A 24,656-nucleotide genomic window follows, 5' to 3' on the forward strand; every position below is an offset into this window, starting at 1 on the left:
GAAACACTGACGCAGTTATGCATTGGAAATTGATGTTCCCAAATGGGTAATATGCTCTCAACTTACACCGCTCCGAACGCGAGGTATCGTCCTTACTCAAATTGGTCGGATCTTCAGTGTCTAAAACAAAAGGACCGAAATTTGGCAAAAAGAAATGATCATGCTGGGGATCGAACCCAGAATCTTCTGATTCGTAGTCAGACGCCTTGCCATTGGGCCACACGACCGCACTCATTGATGACTAATGAGTTGGAAGACAGCACCGAGAAAGCTACCTATGTGTCTTGGACAAGAGTTTTCGAGTTTTGAGGCCTGTTATCTTCATCTTATCATACAAGACTATTGTGCAATCCATATCTTGTCCAAAAGCCGCAGTCCAAGAAGATCATTAAGCAAACCTACCCCCCTTGTTCGTCTTCGCGGCCCTGTTACCAGGCGGATCGACACCTCCACCTCCAGGGAGTGTACCATAATCTTCCTGGAGATCGATAGCCCAATCCGTAGTTCCTCCAAAGTTGAGCTTCATGTAATCCCTCATCCGTCGAGATTTGGTCAATTTAGACATGTATGCAACCCATTCATCTCCCTCATAAACGAGGTAATCTGAGTCTGTCGGTTCATCATACCATTTCTTAATTGCGCCTCCTTTGCTAATGATCTCGTTGATTTCAAAGTCGGAGATGTATCCCGCTGTGTCGGTACAGCGGCCTTTTTTTGCTTTGGAGTCATTTCTGCCTCCGAGGAATGTGCCTTGAATAACATGTTAGCTGGAAGAATTGGGTTTGGAGAAATAAGACATACACTGAGAGCCGCGACACGTAGAGCTGGACATTTTGAATGATCGTCCGTAGCTGCTAACGCCGACAACAACCTTGTGAGACTCGACTCCAGCCCGAGTGATCATGATGAGGGAATCCATAGTTTCAGTAGAGTTGACGTGAGAACGAAGACAATTCCCTGCAGGGCAACCTGGACTCGCCCATTTACTACCAACGTCCCACTGGCCTAGACAGGTATAAGCAATGATGCACATGGAAGGAGGTCTGGGTAACTTTACCATGTAAGTCATAGGTCATGTAGATAATATAGTCCAGGACGCCGGCCATCTTCTTGATTGGGAAGCTCTTGAGATACCAAAACGATGCTGGCGCCGCAATAGAAACAGTTTTCTCCTTGGGTAACTTCTCGCGCACGAGCTTCAGGAACTGAAAGTAATTCTCGCCATCGGACTCCTGTCCAGGTTCAGATCCATCAATATCCGTAGCGCCCGGATATTCCCAATCGAAGTCAACACCATCTAACTTATTGTCGACGACAAATCTCACAACGCGATTCGCAAACGCCTGTCTATTGTTAGGAGCGACAGCCTTGCGGAAAAGGCCTGTGCCTGTTCCTTCATTTGAAAAAGCCCAGCCTCCAAAGGCGATGATCTTCTTGGCGGGGAGATTTGTTCCGTTGAGGAAGGATTGGAATTGTTGTTGAACGTTGGAAGGAATAACAACACTTAGATTCTTGGAGATTTCGGCGAAGGAAAAGTGTATGTGTGAGTATGATTTGTCGATATCTTTGACATGCATGTTCAGACAAGGCCTGTCATAGTTCCAGGCCTCAAAGTAGCCAATCTTACGGAACTTTTGAGGTCCTTTGTTGTTGTTTGTCAGTGTCCGTTCACAGTTGGAGATGCATCCAGCTTCTCCTTTCTGTCCCGTGCCGGGGTTGCCTGTGCTGGACTTTGACTTGAGACAATATTCATCCGTCTGTAAATCTATTAGCTCAGTCTTCAACGATGACTGGGGAGTACTTACCAATCCGCACATGCCCCACCTATTGCAGCATACATTGAGAGGACATGGGTTCAAGTCTGCCAATTCCTCACCGTTTTGTGGAGGCGCAGTGTCATTTCTTGTTGGTCCGCATTCGGCATTCCATACTGAAGCTGGCATGGGCGGATTGCCCGCGCTGATGCAAATCCGCACGAAAGGCTGCAAATTGTCACAACCGTCCCAACCCCATGTCTTCTTGTTCCATTTACCAAGATCATCGATTGAGATACCATATTGCTTAGCAATCACGTCGCAAATGTCGCCCATCTTGGTCTCATAGCTGGCGCAGACTCCATCTGCAAGAACCTTTGCTTTCGTGCTCCGCATTGGGGATTGCGTTTCAGCATTGGAGGCAGTCTTGGAACCCCAGGCAAAGGCGGTGTCGATGTTTTTGGTCTTGGTACTAGACACGCAAAGGCCTTCATTCCAAGACTTTACTACAGCTTGAACTGCGGCGAAGTCACCAGTAGGATCCACCACGAGACCAAACACATCCTTTGCAGAACGCTTATTGCAGGCTTCGACGGCATGACGAGTGTTGGAGGAACTCTTGACCGCATCATTGAGAGTTGGCGTCAATGACTCGAGTGTCCTGCGCCGGTCAACCTGAGGTCCTGAATAGAGACCTACAAGTGTGCCGCGATAATAGGCAAACATGATGGTCTTGCCACACTCCGTTGGGGTCTCTTCAAGGTATTCTTTGAACTTACTCATCGCCACAACAGCATCTGCTCCTGACGAATTGCTTGTAGGCTCGAGTATACCATCCCAAGATGAAAGCATTACTGGAGTCTCCAGCCTTTTGGAAGGACCAGCACCGCAAGAATTGTCAACTGCGGCAGCTCTACGCCGACCAGGACCAAATTTGGTTCCGCTCATAGCATCAGAATCCACAAAGCCCTGCTCTGTAAGGAGGTTGGTTTTTGTTTCAGCATTGCCCAATGTACATGCATAAACCGGGGTATCGGCTTCTGTATCATTGAACGCCGTATTAAGACCAAAGGCTAGCAGTAAAGGTTCTGGACAAACAGCAAGTCGTTCAGCCGCAGAGTACAGAAACCAGCTTTCAGGCCCTTTGTCTTGACAGGTTGCCGGACATGGCAGAGCATTTTGTTCAATCTGCTCTGATGGTGTCAAGGCCGAAGCAGACGCCGATAAGAGCAGCAAGGGCAGGTAGCTGCACAGCAACCATATCATCCTGAAATTCTTTTAGGAAGGGTGACAAGATAATGAAAGGAGGGACTTATTTGCAGATGATAGAAGATGCGGTAAATGAAGACAGAAGGTCAACTTCAAAGGGCACCAGCTTTCTTTATAAAGACACATGATGATTCTCACGTGTGAGCTATATTTCGAAGATCAACATTTCTACCTGCCTAATAATGTACTTTGAATGACTTTGGTTTCTGTGAAGCTTGGCACATGCCACAACAGAACGGCGGAGAACTGATGAGGCTGACCTATCGAATCTGGCCGCAGTGGAACCACCAGGCTGACTGCATACTTCGCCGGCATGTTGCACCGAAAACATAAGATGACTTGGAACGAATAGAGTAACATTATTCTTACGACCAAAAAGCCTTTGTCAGCCTTACAACGGCTCGGTCGAAAGCAAGGTCTTTGTGGTGCTGCTTTAGAACCACCATTCCCTTGCATGAAACCATTTACCCATTTTACGCCTGGATTCGGGATGCCGGCTAGCCTTTCCTCCGAGCTGCTCGAAGGCTATATAGAACAATCTAGTGGTTTGTCAGCAGCTTTAATTGTCCAAGGAATACAACTTGATACAACCTCCTTCAGAAATTACTAACTAGATTTGTCCTAGTTTGTGTAATTGAAGAACAAAAGAGCATTAAGTGAGAAAACCTAAAAGTCAAACAGAAGGTCCAAAAAATGAATAGGTGTTGCCAAACTGCATTCTTTTTCATGATGGCGATACAGTAATCGAGAGGCCAAAAGCCAAAAAGTGAGGTTCTGCCCGGGCTCGAACCGGGGACCTTCTCGGTGTTAACGAGATGTCATGACCAACTAGACCACAGTACCAAGCTTTTTTTGATGCTAGATCAACTTCAATTTGAAAACAAGACTTGATGAGTGACATAGTGCTTCAAATGGTGAGATAAGCTGCATATACGAGGTCAGTTGAACCCCGGGATTGTCTCGGAGCAAGAGTTTCTACGGGACATATCATGATGTAGGCGATCACTCCTTATATAATGTCTCAAAAGGTCTGCAGCAATCCGAATATTGTCTCAGAGCCGCGGAGTTGGTCAGAAAGACCTTCCTATTCTGGCGTATCCATGTTCCTGCATCGGGTCATGCGAACGCTTTTATCGCGCATAATCGAAGAAAGTCTCCAAACTTGGTATCTCACCTCAGAATGCCCAGCTTGCCCAGGATATAGAATTTTGCAAACCTTGATTGCTCTAATCGCGATAATTGTGGTACACCTATCCGTCGTAAATTAAATAGTCATAATGCATTTTGACCCTGGTTAGCATTGGAGCCGTGAGTTTATGACTATGGTGGTGATTGAATTTTATGTCCCAATTTGCAATGCTCGTACGGGCCTCTATCTTTGATCTTGGAAAGTCCCTCTCATCTGCGATAGATACGGCTTATTACTCGACTCTGTAGTCTGTAGTCTGTACGGAATCATGATGTATAAAAGCCAGGCCTACCCAGCTCGAAACACCTCTTTATACACGGGCAGCATCTTAAACCACTTCAGAGTTTGAGGCTCGATCTTTCTGCAACATGAAGTCTACGTCCTTCCTCCCCAACATCTTTACTGGCGTCGCGGTTCTTCTAGGGACACAACATGCGAGTGCTGTACCATATGGCAGTGTTACCCAGTACACCAACAGTGGCACAGCTGCATCTTCCGATCCAAGCCAGTCAGATGCAACTGTGGGCTTGATGGACGTTGATCCAAATATGCCACACGATCCCGACGCCCAATGCCAATTCTGGTGGGATAACGATGGCTCAATTGCTTGCAAAGATATGCCTAAATCTTTCAAGATCAGCCTTGAAAGCTGGCTGCGATGGGTACCTATTGATGGTCCATACAGTACTGCACAGACTTATTGACAAATGCGTTTAGAACCCATCACTGACAAAGGATTGTGGCAACTACATTACCGGTCGATCCTATTGTATCGAAGGCCCAGAAGCCCCTCCCCAAACCACGACCAAACCATCACCGACTACTACTGCTCCACCTGTTATTGAAACACCTACACCTATTCAATCTGGCATGGTAAAAACCTGCAACAGATTCCACAAGGTAGAAAGCGGTCAGTTGTGCAACGCAATCGCTGCCAAGTATGGTATCGCCGAAGATGATATCAAGAAATGGAATCCCGGGGTTGGATCCGACTGCACAGGCATATGGGCCAATGTTTATGTATGCATCGGCGTCATTGGTGGGGGTACACCTACACCTTCACCCACCAGCCCAGATAATGGCGTTGTCACTCCTTCACCAACCCAAGGCGGCATGATCAAAAATTGCGAAAAGTTCCATTACGTCGAAAAGGGCCAAACATGCGCTTGGATCGCCGCAAAATACGGTATCGCACCTAGCAGACTTGAAGAGTGGCACACATCAATCACCAACGGCTGCGTTGGACTCTGGGCTAATTCCAACGTCTGTGTCCGTCCCCAAGGATACAAACCTCCCACAACGCTTCAGTGTTTCAACGACGGTTGGGCATGGGGTGACAATTACCAAGCTGCCCGGGAAGCTGTAAAGCAGTGGTGCGATGGGAAGGATAACACTGATGGTAGCTACGGTTATCAGCCTGGTCAAGTCAAGTCTGGTTGCTTTAACACGCCCATTGGCGCTCATGCAATTCGGTGGCTGGGCCGTAATGATTTTGGTAGTGGCGCTTCGCTTGAACCTTCTGTTTGCGAGGGGATGTTACATCATCTTGTTCAGAATTGTCCTAAAGGTGGTAAGTCCTGGTTTGAGGGCTGGTACGTTGAGTAAGTCTACAAATGCTGCCCTTTACAGTGATGCTCGAAGCTAATATTTATTTCTAGAGGCTCCGTTCCCCAGGGTAGATGCTAGGAATTGACGCTGTTGAACAAGGAGTGGAGGAGATGATTGGGTTTCAAACTTTCATTGATTTATTGAGGCTTGGACTTTCTGATAACATATCCATAATAATCCAACATTCCTCCTCCACCCAAAACCTCCATCTCCATATCCCAGATATTATCCGGGTTAAGCAGCAATTTCATAAAATGAGGCTGTCTAAAGGTGATGTAAAGAAAAACTCCATCGTCTTTCATCGCACGGTGCACCTAGACAGCGTTAGCATTTCATCGCCACCACAACGTTTGTTCTACGTACCTCCTTCAGATATTTGCTGGTGTTGTCCTTCACTTCATCGGGCGGACTCCAAGGGCTACCGTAGATCATGGCATCTAGAGTACCCTTGTCAAAGGCTACGTCGATAGAGCCAGGGGTGACTGACGGCATATCACGAACGTCGACTCTTTGCCACTCGATTCCGGGAATATCTTTGTGTCGTTCTGTCATGAGATCGACCACCACAGGGGAGAAATCAACGCATAGCTGGTCTTTGTAGCCGCGCCCGGCGAGCTCAGCAGGGACAACCTGAAAACGGTCAGTATGAGGGGAAAAAAAACGACAGGTCACTTACGCTATCGCCTGAACCTAAATGAAGAATTTTCGGGTTGTCCTGCGCTGTGCGACCTGGTTGCTCGAGGAGATTCTTTGACAGGAATGGAAGGAGATGATCGAATGAACGAAACCATTCGTGGGTGGGATCATCGCCGTTCGAGGTGACGTAGCGACTGTCCCAGTATTCTGAGTTGCTGAGCTGTTGATCTTCTTCGATTGTCATGGTGATGTAGTGGTGATGAGACCTTTCTGTGCGATATGAAAATTTGTTAAGATTGACCACTGAGAATAAACCCGTCACGTGATTTACCGGTGGGCGGTGACAATGAAGACAGTATGAGATAGGCATTAATTAGTGAGATGTTACATGGCAAGAGAGATTATTACTGAAGGGGTATTGTATTGCTCAAAGTATAGTAATATTAGATTAGATAAGTAAAATATAGTAACGTAACGTCAATGTCGAATTATGCCATGTCAGACCCTCTTGTTTGTGTAACAGTCTTCTTAACCAAGACGTTCCAACCCTTCTCTGGTCTTTGCTGACCATTCTTATCAGCAGTACCAGCAAGATCTGAGTCACTGGTGTTCCAATCACGAAGCTCAGCAACAGAGTCAGACTCATCAGATCGGCTGCTTCGCTTGAATCCACTGTCACTACCCTTAGAATCGTCACCGTGGTCGATGATGGTTGTGACGCCAATGCGCTTGCTGCTAGTGTCGTGAAGATCGAAAGCTTCCTCGCCGTTGGGACCTGTGCTGCGGAGGTAGCCGCCGGTGGGGTGGTTGCTGCCACCGGTTCTTTGCCAGGGGCGGGCAGAATTTCCTGCACCTTCGGCAGAGGATCCTTGGCCGAGGAAGTTGCGGAGGAGGGGTCGGAGGGTAGCAACGGCCGAGGCAGTGATACCGAGACCAGTCTCGACGGATGACCAGATAGCAACATCGGAGGTGGAGTATAGGAAGTCGTCGATATCGGTCAGGGAGTTGAGGTAGGGGAATCGGATGATGGTCGCACTGGAAGCACTGTGATAATTGTCAGTATATTTCAGGATCTTGTACAGAGTTAAACCTACATGGCACCAGCAGCCAAGATAGCAACAACAGAGATTTTTGTTCTCTTGCTCATCTGCAGCTTCCAGACGAGGAACATGGGAAGGATAGAGTATGTCCAATCAGAAGCACAACTGATAGCCGAGTAACCGTAGAAAACGTTGGCAACGATTGTAGCATCGAGGCAGCTTCCAGCAGGAGGGTTGGCAGTCACTCGAAGCCAGAAGAGAGATGTAGGTCGGCACTGCAGGATGAAGAGCAGGAAGAAAAACAAGCTGTAAAGCTCAGTCACACCGGTAGCGATGTAGATGATCATTCTGTGTGTTCGGGTGACACAGATTCGCAGCAGGAAGATGGCGATACTGGCTTTGAGGGCCATGTTGGCTAGGACGTATGTAGGTTCGCATGTCCACCACATCTAGAAAGAGAAATGTCAGTGTCTTTTCACACTTGAATTCCATCTGCTACGTACCTGCATGGCCTTTGTCACATGGCCTGGCTCCATGTCCTTGACATGAAGACCAGTTCCATAGTGAACACCTGTGATACAGTATGCTCCGTAAACGATAAACATGAACTTATCGTTGTTAGCAGTGGCACCAGTACGAAAATCGGTCATGACGCGCATACCTGGGCGATGACAGCAAACCAATCATCCATGGCAAAAGCCTTGATGACAAAACCACGACAATAGACTCGTAGACATGTCGCGATAGTCGAAAGAATTAAGAACGCGTATGCGGTCCCAGCAATCTCGGCCGCCCGAGTCTCAATCGCCATGATGTAGTGAAATTGTGGATGAGAAGGTTTGAACCAGAAAGTCGGGACAAGACGAGGCGAGACAAGACAGCAGGGGAACGAGTGGACTTTACTCAGTGGGGGAAGAAATCAGGTCGAGCTATATATGAGGAAGCATGAAAGTGGCTCCCCGTTTCGCCACGGACTCCGGAAATGCGTCCAGACCAGGATAGCCTCATGTGTGGAGTGTCGGACGAGGCGTACCAACGGGGAATAATCGACTATCAGCGGAGCCCATCTAGAAAGGATGGAGCCTGCAGGGGAAGTGGCCCTTCGTTACTAAACCTATCATGGCGACAACCGATCTTTGCTTCAGAAACGATCTAACTACGGATTGTGAGCGATACCACATCAAATGACTGAGAATACCTGGTCCGAGTCAGCATCACCGAGTCATCTCAGTAAATCAACCACTCACGACACCCAAAAGTGTTACTATTCCAGCACTACGGGACGCTAATCTCATACGCCATATCCTGGCCTAGCGCATGTTTCGTCGCCGAAAGGAGTAAAGATTCTCGGACTGACGGAGCAGTTTGGCCACATGGGGCAAAGTAATGTCGCCATGGAAAATTCTTTCCCACTCTAGCCAAGCCTGTCAAGCCCAGACATGTCGTGGCCGGCGGCGCACCGAAGAGGATTTAGACTTTGGTAGACGACGGGAAGGATTTTTGACAGTAAGAGTCTAGAAACACGAGATGAAACCAGAAAATGGCTTGCACTAATGGTATGATTCGCCGAATAAGTTTTGTATATCCGGGGGAGATGCCTCAATTGAATAGCCTCCGTCGCACATCTACAACAGAAATAGGGGTCAGGGGTTCAAGGTCAGATCCACAGGTTGCTTTTTATTCTGCATTAAATTGATCGATTCAATAATGATGAGTCTCACGTGATGACTGTCAAAGCGTAATTCTGGTTGGTGATCTTTGACAGGGTCTAGATCTGGACTGCATCGCACGTTTTTGCAAGCCACAATTTGCCAAGGTAGGCTACGCCGGCTTCAATATGGGAATGACTCGGTTCTCTCAGCTCTCGCCTGGAATATTTCCTTTTTCCCAATAGTTTGGTTTAAAACACTTTAGTGGTTCAAAACACTTTATTGGATCGATACACATTATGTCTCAGTTACGTCACAGGAGAATTTTGTCACCTCTGCTTTCTTCTTCTAGAAAAGGGGAAGAGATCCTTGCCGGGCAAGTGCCGGCATGAAGAAGACGGATTGAAGATTATGTCTCAGTGACAGCGCTGTAAAATCAGGGATCATTCCTTGCGAGAAAGGGTCCTCAATTAACCATCATAATAAGCTCAGAAAATAACTTGCAGAAATTAGGCTTTGGCTAAACCCCAGAGAGTTTATCCCCAACGCCCGACCGCAATCCAATCGAGATGCACGTCTGTTCGCAAACAAATGTCCAACAAAGATTAAAAAAAAAAAAATTGCGGCTCTATTGCGGCTCAAATTTCAGCTACTCAGGAGAATCCGACATGTCACATTCCAATGATTCAAACAGCCGGGTTTTTACCAGGGACATGCAGGAGCTGAGCTAACGAACCCCTGTGGGTTTGTAACGCTGCATGTCGATCAGTTTCGTCGTACAGCTCCCAATCCTGAAGGCCTGCTCGTAGATCAGTGGATATTTTACAGACTTCCGTAAGGGCTCACTCATCACCTACGAACGGTTGGCCGATCGAATAGTTCGCTTTACCTTATCGTCTATGGGACTATCATTATCACGCTTTGACGAATGTGGCGATGATTTACTAGGAACCGTGTCTTCCGGTGCCGGGGTCAACGCTGATCTTGGACGGAGAGTAGATTGCCTCTTGGCGCGTTGTTTTTTGAAACTTCTAAAACGCGGATATACGGATACGGGACGGGTAAACTCGATTGATTTAAAAACAGGTTAATTTAGCGGCGCCTGACAGACGTCACAAACTTCGTGATTCCTTCTACGTTACACTAATAACGTGGACTACAATTGCCGGCGGCATGGCATGGTTTTGTAACGTGACACACACACAGACGAAACACAATTTTAAAGGTGGAATCAATTGTGCTTAGTGCAGGCGTTGAAAGAAGTCCACTCCACATTCGCTTAATATCAGCTTGGATGGATACCGGGAAAACGGTTACCGCAGAATCTTGATATGGTTGAGCTTACTTCCGGCTTTCTTGCCAAGCGGTGCCTGAAACCAGAAATCGGTGGGATCGCACATCACAATTATAAACCGTGCCGTAGGGCTATAAGGGTAGCTCATCCCCGTTTGATATCCAATTGTCTGGTGTTTGTTGCGCTCGGATGGTTCTAACGATTTGCTATCCACATATGATCTACCAAGCTGAATACGCTTACTTTTTAGCTGAGTTCATTCATTATTTATTGCCACCGGTAATTCCATCTTCCTTCTTGGCGGGACTCCGATGCAGGGAACGAAAAGTTGGGTTCTTCATGGTGGCTACCCTATATGATTGACGATCCACACGTCATTCCACTCCAAGCTCAACGCTTACTGTAAGAGAATTGCCACTGGGTTACATGCAAGGTGCGAAGTTTCTCAGCTATAATCAAATGTGTTGCTTGGAATCATTTCTCGTCGTGTTTGGGGTTCATTGCGAATCATGGTGACGTCTACCTGTGTGATGATCATTTTTCAGGAATTCATTTTCCAAAAAGGTTAGCCGTCGGCGATCTCCCAGAGCTGACATCAGAACGACGTTAATTTAGATTTATCAAGTATATACAGCTGAAGACAAATACCATCGTGATACAATTAAAGCATTAAGAAATAGAAATGTAGAAAAAGGTCATCAGACCAGTCTCAGTGAGCAATCTCAATCTTCTTTCCACAAAGGCTCTCACAAGAAACCTCAACCTTGGGCGCCTCACACTTCTGTCCAAGAGCAGTAACAGACTTGATTCTAAGCTCAAAGTCGCCCTGCTGCACAGTCTCAAAGCTACACACTGTGAGTCTCTATTCCGTTCAAAAAGGCGTTGTACATACCTGCGAATCATGATGCTCGCACCAACAATGTTGGAAAGATCAAGAGGCTTAGCATCCTTCTGAACAGTACCACGAACGGTAGGCACAAGATCGTGGAAGTAGATGACAACCTGAGTAAGCTCAATCAATCCCTCAGAAACCTTGGTAGCAGGGATCTGGAAATCATAAGCCCAGTTAAGAGTACTGCCATCCTTCTGGTCACCAGAGTCTCGGATGTTGATGGTGTAAATCTTTCCATCAGAGTAAGGAATCTCCAGCAGAAGACGGTCGTAGCCAGTGAGGTCAGTGACAGGCAGACCGTCGATAGTACGCTGCGAGGCAAAGCCAGAGCCACCTAGAGTTTCATGGTCCAGATGGCCGTAGAACTTGGCGATGGTGTGGGAGAAGGGGTTTTCATGGGTGTGGGGTTCCAGGACGTCAAAGTAAGATTGGCTGATACCGCCGCGGACGGTGTCGTCTGAGGCTGTCCAGATGGATTTGTCCCAAGGGCTGAAGAGGGCCAAGGCGGCGACGGCGATGTTTGGGATATGCATTCTCGACAAATCTTAAAGTGAAGGGTAATACAGGTTGAATGATTTTGGGTTGGAGTGTTTACTGTTGCAGAGAAGGTACTGCATCGCTATATATCCCAAATGACTCTTGTCACGTTCAGCCTTGTAATCTCCGTCGCAAGATAAAACTCAGATCAATCTCACATTAACTTCCACAACGGTCTGCCACGAAAACTCAATTGACCATGATAATCCATCTTTTCCATCATCAAATCAAACAATATTCACCTAGGCGACATGTCTCACCAACCTCCCTTGTTATTCAGCGATGTCCAATTGGTTGTACGAGTAAATACGACAGAGTCCGTGGCTTCCAGAAATCTAGAGGTTGGCCAACCGTTGAGTGCGATGTGACACAGTAAGATTAGCGTGTGAAAGACTTTCTTGGCAAGGGTAAAAATATGGCTGGGGTTGGTATGCGGATGGCATACGAGGTAAGCTTAAAACTCAATTCTCCAAAATGGCTAGGACATCAGCTCTTGACAGAGAAACATCCAATTTTATTTCCCCAAAGCTGAAAACTCTTGGGTAATACGAATGTCCCAAAACTGCATCTGCCACTGTTGTCGGAGAATTGGATTGAACTCCCTTGCATGATGATTCGCCCTACTTCATAAACCACCAACCAGGCTGAGTTACATGTCTGGAATGACGGAGATGACATTTCCTATCTCAATCTTAAACGGAGATGACATGATTCACTGATGGCTAACCCTAACTTGCGCTTATTATCATGCCTATATTAAAGATCCAAAACATGGGGAAATATGCATAAACTCACGAAGGGATATCAGTAAGACGACATCTCATGTTTCACCTGAATACAAGCCACTGCTACTCTATCCAATCCTAACCCGTCCCATAATTCTCAAGTACATAATCAACATCTTTATCTCCACGGCCACTCAAATTCACAAGAATACGTTCCCCCTTCGGCCGCTGAGCCGCCAAGCGTATAGCATAAGCCACAGCATGTGAACTCTCAAGAGCAATAATAATCCCCTCGCTCTTAGCCATTCTGAAAAACGTACTGATAACTTCATCGTCTCCGATCGTCGCGACTGAAATTCTTCCAGCGTCGTGGAGCATGGCCATCTCAGGTCCTATACCAGGATAAACAAGCCCAGAAGCTATAGAGGTTACAGAAGCTGGTAGACCTTCCTTCTGAAGCACAATCGTCTTTGCACCATGTAATGTTCCCGGTTTGCCGTAGGATAATGTGGCTGCATGCTCGCCTATTTTCTCAGATCTACCAAGTGGTTCAACGGCATGCAATTTAACGTCTGTGTCGTCGATGAAGGCAGAGTACATCCCCATAGCATTAGAACCACCAGCGACACAAGCCACAACGTGCTCAGGGAGCCCTGCCTTCATGGCGAGAAATTGCTCTCGTGCTTCTCGCCCAATAACAGATTGGAAGTCCCGTACAATCAATGGAAAAGGATGAGGTCCAATCGCCGACCCAATCGCATACAGCGCATGCGCTCTTTGCTCAACATACGCATTGAAAGCTGAGTCGCTGGCTTCTTTGAGAGCAGATTGTCCAGCAGTCGCAGCCACAACCTTTGCACCAAGAATCTGCATCCGACCAACATTGGACTTTTGTTTCTCCGTATCTACAGCGCCCATATGAATCTCACACTCAAGACCAAAGTATGCAGCAGCAGTAGCGAGAGCGACACCATGTTGTCCAGCGCCCGTTTCGGCGATGAGTTTTGTCTTGCCCATTGCTTTAGCGAGAAGTGCGAAGCCGACGCAGTGGTTAATCTTGTGGGCGCCCGTATGATTGAGGTCTTCTCTTTTGACAAAGATCTGAGCGCCGCCAATTTCTTGTGAAATATTTTCGAGGTGATGGATTGGTGTCGGACGGCCTTGTAGACCGGTGCGGACTTTTTCGAGCCGTTGAAGAAAGGAGGGGGAGTGACGGAGTTCTTGATATTTATCTGCTAACTCTTTGAGGGCTTGGTGAGCTTCGGGGGGATAGTAGTTTCCTCCGAATTGGCCGAAGAAGCCATTTGAGTCTGGCCAGGTTTCAGAATGAGAGTGCTGAGTTTTCGTCATAATTATCTCTACTTGGTTGTTGGATGTCAATGCAGATTGTTGAACATTGAAAGTATTTAAAGTGGTAAGATGTCTTGGCTATTTGTATGTAAGAATACCGTGAATTTCGATAGGTAGGGCGTGATCTGACAAGTTGACATGAAGGGTGCACGCTAGCGGCTTATCCAACAGCCAAGACAATACCATCGAAATACATTAATAAATGACCAGGATACAGGAGCTAACCTTAAAACAACTAAGAGATGAAATCCATGATAGAATCACAAAAGTATTCCTCATTCTGCAAAAACATAACATGTCCCGAATCAGGTACAGTAACAACCTTGACCCCCTCAGCTCCCTCCCTCATCACAATCTCACTCATCATATCAACTAGGGGATTAATCCTCAAATCATTCTCCCCCTTGACAAACATAATACTCTCACAACTCTTCAACAAGTCAGGAACCAAAGGTCTCATATCAAAATTGGCATTCTTCTGCAACGTCATCATCGCGCGCCAACCATCCAAGCTCAAAGTCGAGCTGGCAAGTACAAGTCGCGCATCTTGACCTGGATTGGCTTCAAGCCATTCTTTACTTGCCCAACCGTAGTGCATGTGGCGGATTGCATTGGCTGTAGTTCCGTCGTTTTCGGCTTCGTCGCGCATTTTGTCGATTTGTTCGGGGGACATTATACCCAGCGCGGTCAGCGAGGCGGGTGGACAGCCGCAGTAGATTAAGTGTTTGATTAATTTGGGGTGACGGCATGCCATGTAGACCCCACTTGCTGCTCCAAGGGACAGACCGATCCAGGCATGGATATTGTCAATTTTTAAAAGGTGTAGTAAATCATCGATGTCGTCGATCATTTCTTTAAAGTCTACTTTGTTGACATCTGCTAGGGGGCTGCTTTGTCCATGGCCGGGATGATCGTAGCTGAGCACTCTAAAGCCCGAAGTGGCGAAACGTTGGGCGACGGGTTCAGAGAGGGTGGTATCTGTGCCGAAGCTGTTGGATAAAATGACCCATGGGGCGTTTGCGATCTTTCCATGGATGGAGTAAGAGATTTTACGGGTTGATGGTAGTGTTGCGCACTGAGAAGCCATGATGATGGGAACGAGTATTGGGTAAGGCCTGAAGAGAAGGGGAATTTATGGCCAGCAAACCTGTTCAAGGGCCAGTATTTAAAGGCCAAGGTAGGTATTTTATATGTCCGACGGACATGATATGTCTCCGAAGGGTAAGCTTACATAGCATTCATTCGTTTGCATCCTGGTTGGATTTTTGAAGGATTGCTGCGCCCGCAAATTCGGCTTATGTAGCTTTCGGTTGGAGCTTCATAGGTTATTTGCCTAAACAGGCAGAGGAAGAGTATATCCACTATGATATGTAGTAGACTTATATGCGACCTGGCAGAGAGATTTATCGCCCATAGCAGCTGGTACGTTTCTTTTGTTCACTATATCTAGCTGATCGTCTCAAACAGTAGCTAAGCACCCGCGGAGATAATCCTCCGCCAAACCGGCCTTGACCAACGGCGCCAACATTCCAACATAACCATCAGGTCTCACAACAGCCACGACACCCTCATCCTTCGACACACCCAGTATGTCATACGCATCTTCCTTCCTGGCCATACCGTAGACTCTCATCTCAGCAAGTGTCTTAACACCCACCGGAATATCAGTCCACTCGAAGCGTGTGGTGAGTGGGTGGATTACCACAAGGTTAATGGTTCCCTCTGGGAATTTGCTGATTGTTTCAAGGGCAGATTGAAGAGCTGACTGAGATGAGCCAGACTTATCGAGTAAATCGGTGCTTGCGAAGACGGTCAAGTAGTAACGACCGGTGGGTGGCATTTCTGTACCATGTTAGTCTTCATCTGATATCATGTTGTGGTTACATACCATCTTGGAGGTGACGGTGCGTCGCATCCGCATATCGCTTCACCTCGACATCCAGAAGTCTTCTTCCCGGTGTCAAAGCACCAGACAAAGGATCCCCTCTGAACAAGCCCTTCTCATCCGAACCCTGTACCAGACTACTAGGCTTATACTGCAGCCCACAGCCACTAGTAAATCCACTTCCCTCACTAAACACGCGAAGGAACTCTTCGTGCGTCAGGCCAGATGATTCAGCGTCATCTGAACCGATGCGACCGGAGAACATGTGGGAGAACTTGGTGTCGAACTCGATGAGCTGACGAGCAACGTCCATGCGCTCCGGGGCAAAGGTTTCGAGAACAGCGTCTGATGGACCAGCTGGTGTTAGACCGTGGAGACTGTGGACGAGTTTCCAGGCTAGGTTGTACGAGTCCATCATTGACACGTTCATTCCCTGGCCAGCCTTGGGACTGTGAGTGTGACACGCTATGAAGAGTCAGCAGACGATCGGCAAAGGCCATGCAGGCTACATACCATCGCCAACGATGAAGACCCTTTCCAAACCATCATTCGTCCTCGCCGAGAAACTCGGCGCCATTCGCTGCCCAATCTGATACGCAGCCCACCAATCCGGTTCCGTGCCCTGTTTAATCCCAATCTCATAAGGCGCAAACACAGCTCTTGCCTGCTCAAAGATATACTCCAGCGTAACAGCGCCTCGTCTCTTCTTATCAGCAGACTTCTTATCAGTACCCGCATCCTGTGTCGCTTCAACTTCACCAGGGACTTGAACGTATAATCGCGTAAGATACTCGCCCGTGGCAATCTGTTCACGAGGGATAATCATGACAGATCCTGCGTTCGAGTGAACTGCTGAGCGGTTTCGAATGTCGGGAAAGTTTGTGTCGGCTACAAAATCGCAGACGCCCCAGATATGATCGCTTGTCTCGCCTTCAAGGCTGAGACCCATGCATTGTCGCACTTTCGAGCGGGCGCCGTCTGCGCCGATGAGATACTTTGTTCGAACGCTAGTCTGCTGTATCGAACCATCTGGAAGATCGTGTTCATACTTTACCACAATGGGAAACTCAGCATTGCTCTCGTCGACGCTGTATTTCAAAAAGCGGTGTGATCTTCGAATAGTCTCATCACCTGCATGAAGACGAAGGTTCTCCTCAAGAATACGTTCGATGCGTCCTTGATGGATTGTGACTTCGAAGGGAAAACGAGCAGGGACGTTTACATCTGGTGTGAAGCTTGTTCGTTCAATGCCGCCGTCGCTGGATGGGTTCCAGAATGCGACTTCTTCCATGTGACATCCTTCGCTGATGATTTCGCTTGCTATTCCCAAGCTTTGGAATACTTCGAGGGTTCGTGGTTGGAGGCCATCTGCTTGACCTGCTTTCAAGGTGCCTGGCTTAGAGTCTAGGCAGAGCAATGAAGAGTCCCTGAGACCGTATCTTGCCAGAAGTAGAGTGAGAAACAAGCCACTAGGTCCAGCCTATGCACGTCAGTTATGATATCTCGTCTTGTCGGATATACTCACGCCTATCACTACAACCTCCCGTCGTTCCTCATCAGTACTCGCCAAGTCAGGCTTTTGAGAAAGGCGAGGCAAAGGCAGCGCTCGCGATGGCAAGATCCTAAGATCCCTGGCTGAGCTGGATGTTTCTTGAAATACAGGCATGATGTTACACTGAGATAGAATGAGGTATGAACTTCAACTTTGATCGCCCGGGATCCCGCAGTTTTTAACCAGTATGAATTGGGTCTATGCACAGGAAGTGGAGATGGTGGTTTGACAAACGCTTACCAAAACTTACAAAATCAAGGTGACGACACGACGAGACCCATTTCGGGCGCTACTTCCGAATCTCCGGGCTTTTCTTTGGTTCGGCAATTACAGACGAGACTGCCGAATTTGCAGGTGCGGGGTAGCATTGATGCCCTAAAAGTCTCACCGTTTACTGGAGTTGTCCACTGTAATCTGTAGATGGTTTATGGCACGAAGTGAACAGAATTATGCCATACACAATTGGTTTGATTTTAATTCTGATGTCAAGAAACTTATGAAACTAGATGTGTACCATACAAGCTTGCCTTATTCTAATCTACATCAGGAACAGGCAAGTCATCAATGAACTTAAAGTTACGACCCAAACCAGCCATCACTTCCTCAGCCTTCTGTCTTCGCAGCTTAGCAGCAGCCGTATCCGAGACCAAGACAAAATCATAAGTCATCAACGCAGAACCAACTTTTACATCATATTTCTTCGCCATTTCCTCATCTGTGACTTTCTGAATAGAAACAACCAGAGAATCCTTCACGCCAAAGACTGCATCGGTGGATTCGTAAGGGTCGTCCTTGAGGTAAAGTGCGCTGTAGCATGTTAGCGGTATTCCTGATGTGTGAGGGTGGGATCTTACGTGATGAGAGGATCATAGCCGTCTTTCTTGAACATAAAGTGCATGTGACTCGGTCTGTACGGATGACGGCCCAGGACTTTGAGTAACTTTCCTACCGGTCCATCATGCGGGATAGGATACGGGACAGGAACGATAGCCTTGAACCAAAAGTTTCCTTCGCTATCGCTCTTCAATACTGCCCTACCATCAGGACCGTTCCTGTCTGCGTGCTGCACGTCGTAGAATCCTTTTGAATCAGTCTCCCAGACATCAATACTAGCTCCATCAATTGGTTTCCCATCGATGTCTTTCAAGGTGCATAGAACGAGAAGAGGTTCGCCGTCTGGATCTTGAGATATAAGACTGCCCTCCCCAACATGCTCCGCCTCGTGGGTATGGAATGGTCCTAGGACAGTGCCTTCAGTGCTACCCTTGGGCTTCGGATGATCAATTGAGTCGACCAGCAGAGAAAGGCCAAGAATATCAGATAACAAGATGAATTCCTTATAGAATTAGCTTAAGGTACAGGCATTCGTCGAGCGAGTTACGTACCTGTCTCACATCCGAGGAGATTTGACCAACTTGAGTCAAGAATTGAATAGCAGTCATCCACTCATCAGTGGTAAGTCTAGTTTCTCTGGCCAAGTCATGGAGATGAGTAACGACTCTTTCCAAGATATACTTCAAGCGCGGGTTGACACATTGAGAGTTGATAGCGTGGACATTTTCGGTGATGTTGTCGATCGTGAGATCTTTCAAGCTGACAGGAGCGGCCATAATTGAGTACGCCTTTGTGAATCAATTGTCGTAAAAAATGTAGAATAGTGACCCCCGCAGGAATAAGATAATCACCCCGCGTTTTATGAAGAGTCGTGGGGAAATTGAGTCGGATGGAGGGGATTTCGGATGGAGGTCTGTTTTGGGGTTCTCGTCTTCCGACTGCGCTACGTCAGTTGATTATACAGATTGAATAAGCAACTTGTAAGCGAACTGTGATTCGTTGGGTCCACTACAAGCGGAGAGTGCCTCATCGCCAATTCCATGGTGCATGATGAATGACTCGGGCAAAAGGGAAATGAGAAAGCACCCCATGCTCGAACACAGAGCATTTACTCTGGCTTCCATTCGAGTATATTCAGTTTATTCGATGCTCTTGAGTAATGACGTGACGTCATTGATTCGAATCTAGCTATAGGGTAATATCGCCATAGCATAGGAGGAGCAGAGTGGTTACAGGGTTCTGCGGAAAAGAACTTTGCGAGTATCCTCTGTGGATGCGTATGCCATCGTTAAAAATCAAATGATCAACTAGCGAAAGAGACCAAAAGTAGACTGGGTTGATCCGGAATCAGTGAAGAAGGTTGTGACTGAAGTTACGTAGAACCTTTTCTATGTGACAATGGAAAATGAAAGATTATCAAGCCAATGTGAATGCCACATGAAATCTCGAGATGGTCAAATGTAATGGCAAAAACAATCATGACACTTCGCATTGACATAGCAATTACTGGCATGAGTGGAAAAGTCAACTCTTGACTAAAATACTCATGATATCCAAGGCCGCCAGGTACTCACGACGTTGTTAGGTAAAAATACCAGGTCGCTCGTCAACAATAAGAGCCACGCCCGGTTAGCTCAATCGGTAGAGCGTGAGACTCTTACGAGTACGCGATCTCAAGGTTGCGGGTTCGACCCCCGCATCGGGCTGTTCCTATAAAACGATTTCTAACATCGTGGCGATTCTTTTTTGCTTTTCTGCATCTTAATTCCCAGAGCCCTTTATCCTGCCATTTTTCTTTTTCTGCAGTCAGGCGGGCGTTGGTTGAGCTGGACAGAGGAAGGAAGTCGCTTGTTCTTCACCCATGTTCGTTGTGAGGGACACATGGAATCACATTGGAACATGCACTATCTTTATCTGAACAGAGTAATCTTCTTCTTAAACTCGTCTCGGGGAAAAGATACTGAAATCACTGCTTTTAGATGAAATCGGACATGAAGCCTTGGCGGGTATAGCCCGGAGGTCAATGGCCTGATCGGAGGTGCTCTAGCGCGGCGCGACAGTCAATAGTTCGTCAATAGTTTGTTCCTTTCAAAGTCTTGGCAGGACACATCCGAGCTGGAGATTAGGGGTCAACATGAGTATATATCAGACAAATGTCCCCGAAATTAAACACGTTCATCGTTGTTCCTGTCGCTCTTTTGATTGCCCTACCCAAGTCACTCGTTACGATGGTCCAACTCAACATCCTCGCGGGCTCTCTCGCCCTCTTCGCCATTGGTGTCAACGCTGGCCCGTGCCATCCATCAGTGACAACGGTCGTCACCTCAGCCTCCCCATCAACCACCGAAGCATCCACTGCAGCAGCAGCGACCAGTGCGGCCCCCGAAACCTGCACCGTTGAAAGTCCCCAGTACGGATCAGCCGGGGGTGAATTTGAAGTTGTCTGTGATACCGTCACCTTTAATACTTCTCCCATCGGCACCTTTGTCTTAAACATCCCGTTTTCAGAGTGTCTCGACCACTGCGACGCGACATCAGATTGTCAAGGAGTCAACTATGTCACTGCTCCTCTCCCTTACTGCACCATTTGGAGATCAGGTGGAAGCTCTGGCGAGAGCAAAGGTGTTATCACGGCGAGACGTGTTATCAGTCCGCAACGTTAGGGAGGTGTTTGAAGATGGGAACAATAGTGTTGGGGAGAAAGGAAACGATACAGCACTTTAATTCGATCTTCAACACAGTCATTTGGGTCCTTTATTTAGGAAATCCACTTTGTCTCTTCCTATCTGACCCATCGTGTTCACTTGAGCGGCTCCATACCACCATAAAGACCAAGCTTTAGAATTTCAGGAAAGACATAAACATCAAAATTCAGAAGGAGGGAGATAGCGCGCCTGCTTTGATCAAATATGAACCCACCATATATGAATTGCGTCTCACACCAAAGGGATTTGAAATTCCAAGCGCAGCATCGGGTCCCGCACATTTCTCGCATTTTCCCACTCCTTGAACCTGAGCCGATCAGCTCTCACATCGCCCAGAGTCTTCCCCTCCTCGATGACCATTATGTAGTGCCTGAAATAACTTGTCTCCACAAGAATATGCACAGACTCCTCCGCCAGCTCCATGTTCATCTGACTGAACCGCGCCATGACATTGACAAAGAGCCAGCTCGCGAGATACTCCAGATCGTAGAGCTCCTTTGGCAATTCCACAGTCTTGTTGGTATAGAGTTCGCCAATAATAGTGATTTTTCGAAATTCGGGGTCCCAATTCTGGAGCATCCTGTAAGCGCCGCTCGTGCCTTCGGGGTCGAGGGTGTCCATGTGCCGGGGGAGGATTTGTACGAGAGTGAAGACTTGCTTCATATCGGTCGTCTTGAATGTCGCCCAGTCCGGTCCTAGTTTGGGCCCAAAGTGCTCAATAGCGGCTGGGCCTGCGTCATGGATAGCGGACAGTGTTACGAGAAGAGGCAAAACGGCTGTCACCCATTCTAGGTCGGCATCTTCGTAGAAGGGTTCGGGGTTTCGAGCGGCGTCTCCGAGCGCCCAGTCCCAGAACTTGTCGATGATCGTGTTCATTGTGCTGACTGCGATTCGTGTGCTCTGTCGAAAGAGATGAGACTCGGAAGAGATGGAAACTGATGGAGAATTCATACCTAGAGATACACTGTACACGGCGCCTGTACCATAGAATTGGGGTGTTTCGGTGAGAAATGCTGCAGGGTGGTTTTGGATACTGGTATTCTCAGGTTGAAGATGTAAAGTGCGCACTTCCGTTGCCGCAAACAGAACAATAGAACATGAGATGTCATGAAACATGAAAGGCTTGGATCCCACCATTTTTTCTGAACATGTGGTATGCAAAGTCACTTTGGGTGCAGGTACTTTAGCAGCAAACGATCTAGTGAACCTGCCAGTGCATTGCCAGTGCCAGCTAACCTTGTCCAGAGAGTATATCTATGCACTTGGAGTCACCCCTTAATTGACACAAGAAAGGAGATCAGCCCCGTGCAAGGATACTTGAATACAGATATCGTGACCAGCCTTCTGGCAAAAGAACCCTGGTTAATAATGCAGAGCGTGCACATAGAGAAAAGGTCGTTATTGTTAATTTTTACGAAGCCACCATTTATAACACGCGGACAGAACATAATTCTTTAAGACTCAGCTTAACAGTCAATCTATCGCTATAGATCATAGCACGCAAAGGGGTACAGCCTGGTCAGCTTGTAATACCAAGTGATGACCAAGACACATTGTGACTTGACGATATCAAAGAAAATAACTTGTAATTGACTGGTTTTACATAAACGCCGTAGCCACATCAGCTCTCCCCTCATAACCACTGCTTCGTCTCAGGATCAAGCACATCCTTCTCAGCCTTCTTCCAACTCTCAACAACCAAATCCCTCTTCTCCATCGATCTTGGCACAATCTTCGCCTGGAACTCCTCCGGCATACACACAAAGCCCTGTGTCAGCCTATCAGGATCAGGCAGCACAGGCCTACCCTGCTCATCAAGCGTGGGCTCAATATTAAACGCCCACAGTATGCGCGACATACCCAAGAACAAACTTCGTTCCGCGACATGAATCCCAGGACAAATACGACGACCTGCACCGAAAGTGAATTGATCACGCTTCGTGGCGTCAGGGTTCGCTGCGGCATCTGCTAGACTTTGCAAATCGTCGATGTATCTTTCTGGATTGAATTGTCGAGGGTTGGGATGACGTTCGGGATCCATGTGGATTCCCCATACGTTGTTGAGAACTCCTGCTCCTTTGGGGATAAGATGGCCGTTGTAGATGTCATCTTGTGTGACAGCGTGAGGAACGGCGCCGAGGATAGTGGTTGGCATCCATCGTAGTGTTTCCTTCATGCAAGCGCGAATGTACTGCAGATTCATCTCGTCGTCCATGGTAGGCATCCGGTCCCTACCAACGACCTTGTCAATCTCCTCTTGAGCCTTGCGCTGCACGTCAGGGTACAGAAGCATAGCCTGCACAAAAGCGTAGAGAGTACTGGACGTCGTATCCGAGCCAGCCTCAAGTAGCGTCCCAGAGATATAAGCAGCCTGATCATCATCGAAGCCACCCTTCTCCTGCGCCTCAGCTAACCCAACACAAAAGCACGGCTTAATAGTCCCAGCAGCAATGTCCTTCTTCGCCTTAAGCCAATGACTCAGATACAAATCCTTCTCCTTCTTATGAAGCTCCTTAGCCTTTCTTTGCACTGGCAGTAGAAAATCCGGTAGCTTTCGAAGCACAGGGAAAGAATCGAGGAGCGCGGCGATGCCGGTTTGGTTGATCTCTGCGAAGTCGGCAAAACCGTTGAAGAGTTGCTCTAGTTTGGGGTCGTGATAAATTGGTGATCGCCAACCGAATACCATGGTTGTTGTAAGTGCATTGGAGTAGCGGCGGATGCTTTGGAGGAATTGGTCGGGTTGGGTGACTAGTTCGTAGAGCATTTGTTTGTTTTCGAGGTCTTGGTAGGGGACGTAGCTCTTGGCTGCCGTTACGTTGAGGAGGGAGTGGACGAGCTTGCGGAACTAGAGGCGCATGTCAGTGAAGTTTCGAGGGAGTGACTCGCAAGACTTACCGATCGCCATGTTTGTCCATAGCCCTGTTCAAGTATGTCAGTCAACAGCTCATGCATGAGATGAGAATACAAACCATCATCAGAAGTCGGAGTCCACCGCTTCCAAGTATTTGTCCAACATACATCTCCTGTCGATCAGAGTACAAAGCACTCTTCTTGTCGAGAAGGTCTTTGACAGCTTGGGCGCTGGACAAAACGATGAAGGGCTTGGTGCCGAGGATCAGGCTGTAGACTGGTCCATACTCGTCTGCCCATTTACGGAATTGAAGATGCGCATCGCGCTTGGGCATCTGCTGATGTTAATACAGAAGCACATGGAGGCTGATAAACGCACCAAGTGGATGTTTCCTAGAATAGGCAATGTGGGAGGGCCAGGAGGGTAGTTTTTAGGCCTTCTGCCGGTGAATAGTAGACGAACAAAGATAGCGACCAGCGCCAGGCAGAATAGTTGTAAAGTCAGCATGATTGGAGAGGAGATTGGGATATGAAATATGACTGATTTCGCCCATGAGTAGTGCAGCATCTTGAAGCCATTTTATAGAATTGCTCTCCATACTTTGGCAAGCGGAAGGATGTGGGATGGTAGCGTAAAGCTAAAAATCATTCTCACACTCTGGGGAACATGACGATCTCATGAGAGCTCTTCTCCAAATACTCGTCAAGTACGTACCATCTCCAGTGACGATTTCATCCATCCCGATTCGCCTCCCACCACCACTCCGACAAGACGGCCCACTTCCCCGCGATATGAAAGCTCGGATCGGAAACGTAACCAGCATTGCCTTAATCTCAATTCCTGAATGTGATTTGACCTTCTCACAATCCCTCAACCCACATAGCAC

General features: G+C 47.6%; 10 protein-coding genes and 3 non-coding genes across 13 annotated transcripts; 3 read left to right on the forward strand and 10 right to left on the reverse strand.

Moving 5' to 3' along the window:
• Positions 1–155: 155 nt before the first annotated feature.
• Positions 156–227, reverse strand: B0J16DRAFT_t208. The gene has a single exon. It is a non-coding gene; the product is annotated as a tRNA-Arg (tRNA).
• Positions 228–469: 242 nt separating this feature from the next.
• On the reverse strand, positions 470–2,558 carry B0J16DRAFT_235643 (glycoside hydrolase superfamily; the record flags this gene model as incomplete). Its single annotated transcript, XM_046123034.1, has 4 exons — positions 470–750; positions 802–1,000; positions 1,053–1,757; positions 1,806–2,558. Coding segments are annotated over 4 exons (1,938 nt in total), but the record flags the coding sequence as incomplete, so codon positions are not given.
• Positions 2,559–3,792: 1,234 nt separating this feature from the next.
• Positions 3,793–3,866, reverse strand: B0J16DRAFT_t207. The gene has a single exon. It is a non-coding gene; the product is annotated as a tRNA-Val (tRNA).
• Positions 3,867–4,580: 714 nt separating this feature from the next.
• Positions 4,581–5,898, forward strand: B0J16DRAFT_386618 (uncharacterized protein; the record flags this gene model as incomplete). The annotated part of the gene is made up of 3 exons (XM_046131584.1): positions 4,581–4,874; positions 4,930–5,813; positions 5,871–5,898. The coding sequence occupies 3 exons, from the start codon at positions 4,581–4,583 to the stop codon at positions 5,896–5,898; spliced, it is 1,206 nt and encodes a 401-aa protein (XP_045981980.1).
• Positions 5,899–5,911: 13 nt separating this feature from the next.
• On the reverse strand, positions 5,912–6,713 carry B0J16DRAFT_290150 (S-adenosyl-L-methionine-dependent methyltransferase). The gene is made up of 3 exons (XM_046124238.1): positions 6,497–6,713; positions 6,184–6,450; positions 5,912–6,134 (listed from the first exon to the last, which is right to left on the reverse strand). The coding sequence occupies exons 1-3, from the start codon at positions 6,698–6,700 to the stop codon at positions 5,958–5,960; spliced, it is 648 nt and encodes a 215-aa protein (XP_045981981.1). The 5' UTR covers positions 6,701–6,713; the 3' UTR covers positions 5,912–5,957.
• A 156-nt stretch (positions 6,714–6,869) lies between these two features.
• Positions 6,870–8,675, reverse strand: B0J16DRAFT_165114 (uncharacterized protein). The gene is made up of 4 exons (XM_046122298.1): positions 8,158–8,675; positions 8,000–8,104; positions 7,551–7,945; positions 6,870–7,500 (listed from the first exon to the last, which is right to left on the reverse strand). The coding sequence occupies exons 1-4, from the start codon at positions 8,305–8,307 to the stop codon at positions 6,945–6,947; spliced, it is 1,206 nt and encodes a 401-aa protein (XP_045981982.1). The 5' UTR covers positions 8,308–8,675; the 3' UTR covers positions 6,870–6,944.
• Positions 8,676–11,148: 2,473 nt separating this feature from the next.
• B0J16DRAFT_386621 (complex I intermediate-associated protein 30-domain-containing protein) lies at positions 11,149–11,864 on the reverse strand (the record flags this gene model as incomplete). Its single annotated transcript, XM_046131585.1, has 2 exons — positions 11,149–11,284; positions 11,332–11,864. 2 exons carry the CDS (start codon positions 11,862–11,864, stop codon positions 11,149–11,151), a joined length of 669 nt encoding a protein of 222 aa, XP_045981983.1.
• An 825-nt stretch (positions 11,865–12,689) lies between these two features.
• Positions 12,690–17,604, reverse strand: B0J16DRAFT_307866 (uncharacterized protein). The gene is made up of 6 exons (XM_046124850.1): positions 17,354–17,604; positions 16,342–17,308; positions 15,832–16,293; positions 15,409–15,785; positions 14,234–15,018; positions 12,690–14,016 (listed from the first exon to the last, which is right to left on the reverse strand). Exons 1-6 carry the CDS (start codon positions 17,492–17,494, stop codon positions 12,732–12,734), a joined length of 4,017 nt encoding a protein of 1,338 aa, XP_045981984.1. The 5' UTR covers positions 17,495–17,604; the 3' UTR covers positions 12,690–12,731.
• A 227-nt stretch (positions 17,605–17,831) lies between these two features.
• B0J16DRAFT_416599 (Intradiol ring-cleavage dioxygenase) lies at positions 17,832–19,157 on the reverse strand. Its single transcript, XM_046133608.1, has 3 exons — positions 18,766–19,157; positions 18,235–18,716; positions 17,832–18,187 (listed from the first exon to the last, which is right to left on the reverse strand). Exons 1-3 carry the CDS (start codon positions 18,988–18,990, stop codon positions 17,914–17,916), a joined length of 981 nt encoding a protein of 326 aa, XP_045981985.1. The 5' UTR covers positions 18,991–19,157; the 3' UTR covers positions 17,832–17,913.
• A 680-nt stretch (positions 19,158–19,837) lies between these two features.
• On the forward strand, positions 19,838–19,920 carry B0J16DRAFT_t193. Its single transcript has one exon. It is a non-coding gene; the product is annotated as a tRNA-Lys (tRNA).
• Positions 19,921–20,271: 351 nt separating this feature from the next.
• On the forward strand, positions 20,272–21,163 carry B0J16DRAFT_345948 (uncharacterized protein). Its single transcript, XM_046128348.1, has one exon. The coding sequence runs from the start codon at positions 20,368–20,370 to the stop codon at positions 20,875–20,877; it is 510 nt and encodes a 169-aa protein (XP_045981986.1). The 5' UTR covers positions 20,272–20,367; the 3' UTR covers positions 20,878–21,163.
• On the reverse strand, positions 21,151–22,056 carry B0J16DRAFT_322297 (uncharacterized protein; the record flags this gene model as incomplete). The annotated part of the gene is made up of 1 exon (XM_046125692.1): positions 21,151–22,056. One exon carries the CDS (start codon positions 22,054–22,056, stop codon positions 21,151–21,153), a length of 906 nt encoding a protein of 301 aa, XP_045981987.1.
• Positions 22,057–22,552: 496 nt separating this feature from the next.
• B0J16DRAFT_322298 (cytochrome P450) lies at positions 22,553–24,277 on the reverse strand (the record flags this gene model as incomplete). The annotated part of the gene is made up of 4 exons (XM_046125693.1): positions 22,553–23,764; positions 23,815–23,838; positions 23,889–24,104; positions 24,149–24,277. The coding sequence occupies 4 exons, from the start codon at positions 24,275–24,277 to the stop codon at positions 22,553–22,555; spliced, it is 1,581 nt and encodes a 526-aa protein (XP_045981988.1).
• Between the last annotated feature and the right edge of the window lie 379 nt (positions 24,278–24,656).

The sequence above is a fragment of the Fusarium flagelliforme genome (assembly GCF_020744385.1).
Source record: "Fusarium flagelliforme strain FIESC 12 MPI-CAGE-AA-0113 chromosome Unknown B0J16scaffold_5, whole genome shotgun sequence".
In the NCBI taxonomy this organism is placed as follows: Eukaryota; Fungi; Ascomycota; class Sordariomycetes; order Hypocreales; family Nectriaceae; genus Fusarium; species Fusarium flagelliforme.

Coding starts and splice junctions, on each gene's coding strand:
- B0J16DRAFT_345948 (XM_046128348.1), top strand. CDS start 20,368: ATGTCCCCGAAATTAAACACGTTCATCGTTGTTCCTGTCGCTCTTTTG.
- B0J16DRAFT_416599 (XM_046133608.1), bottom strand. CDS start 18,990: ATGGCCGCTCCTGTCAGCTTGAAAGATCTCACGATCGACAACATCACC. Junction 18,717..18,765: donor TCTCCTCGGATGTGAGACAG/GTACGTAACTCG, acceptor TAATTCTATAAG/GAATTCATCTTGTTATCTGA. Junction 18,188..18,234: donor GGCTATGATCCTCTCATCAC/GTAAGATCCCAC, acceptor AACATGCTACAG/CGCACTTTACCTCAAGGACG.
- B0J16DRAFT_165114 (XM_046122298.1), bottom strand. CDS start 8,307: ATGGCGATTGAGACTCGGGCGGCCGAGATTGCTGGGACCGCATACGCG. Junction 7,946..7,999: donor ATGTGACAAAGGCCATGCAG/GTACGTAGCAGA, acceptor TTCTCTTTCTAG/ATGTGGTGGACATGCGAACC. Junction 7,501..7,550: donor ATCTTGGCTGCTGGTGCCAT/GTAGGTTTAACT, acceptor CAATTATCACAG/TGCTTCCAGTGCGACCATCA.
- B0J16DRAFT_307866 (XM_046124850.1), bottom strand. CDS start 17,494: ATGCCTGTATTTCAAGAAACATCCAGCTCAGCCAGGGATCTTAGGATC. Junction 15,019..15,408: donor TCCGCGGGTGCTTAGCTACT/GTTTGAGACGAT, acceptor ATGGCTTCTCAG/TGCGCAACACTACCATCAAC. Junction 14,017..14,233: donor CCTGATTCGGGACATGTTAT/GTTTTTGCAGAA, acceptor CAAATAGCCAAG/ACATCTTACCACTTTAAATA.
- B0J16DRAFT_290150 (XM_046124238.1), bottom strand. CDS start 6,700: ATGACAATCGAAGAAGATCAACAGCTCAGCAACTCAGAATACTGGGAC. Junction 6,451..6,496: donor ATTTAGGTTCAGGCGATAGC/GTAAGTGACCTG, acceptor GACCGTTTTCAG/GTTGTCCCTGCTGAGCTCGC. Junction 6,135..6,183: donor CCAGCAAATATCTGAAGGAG/GTACGTAGAACA, acceptor AACGCTGTCTAG/GTGCACCGTGCGATGAAAGA.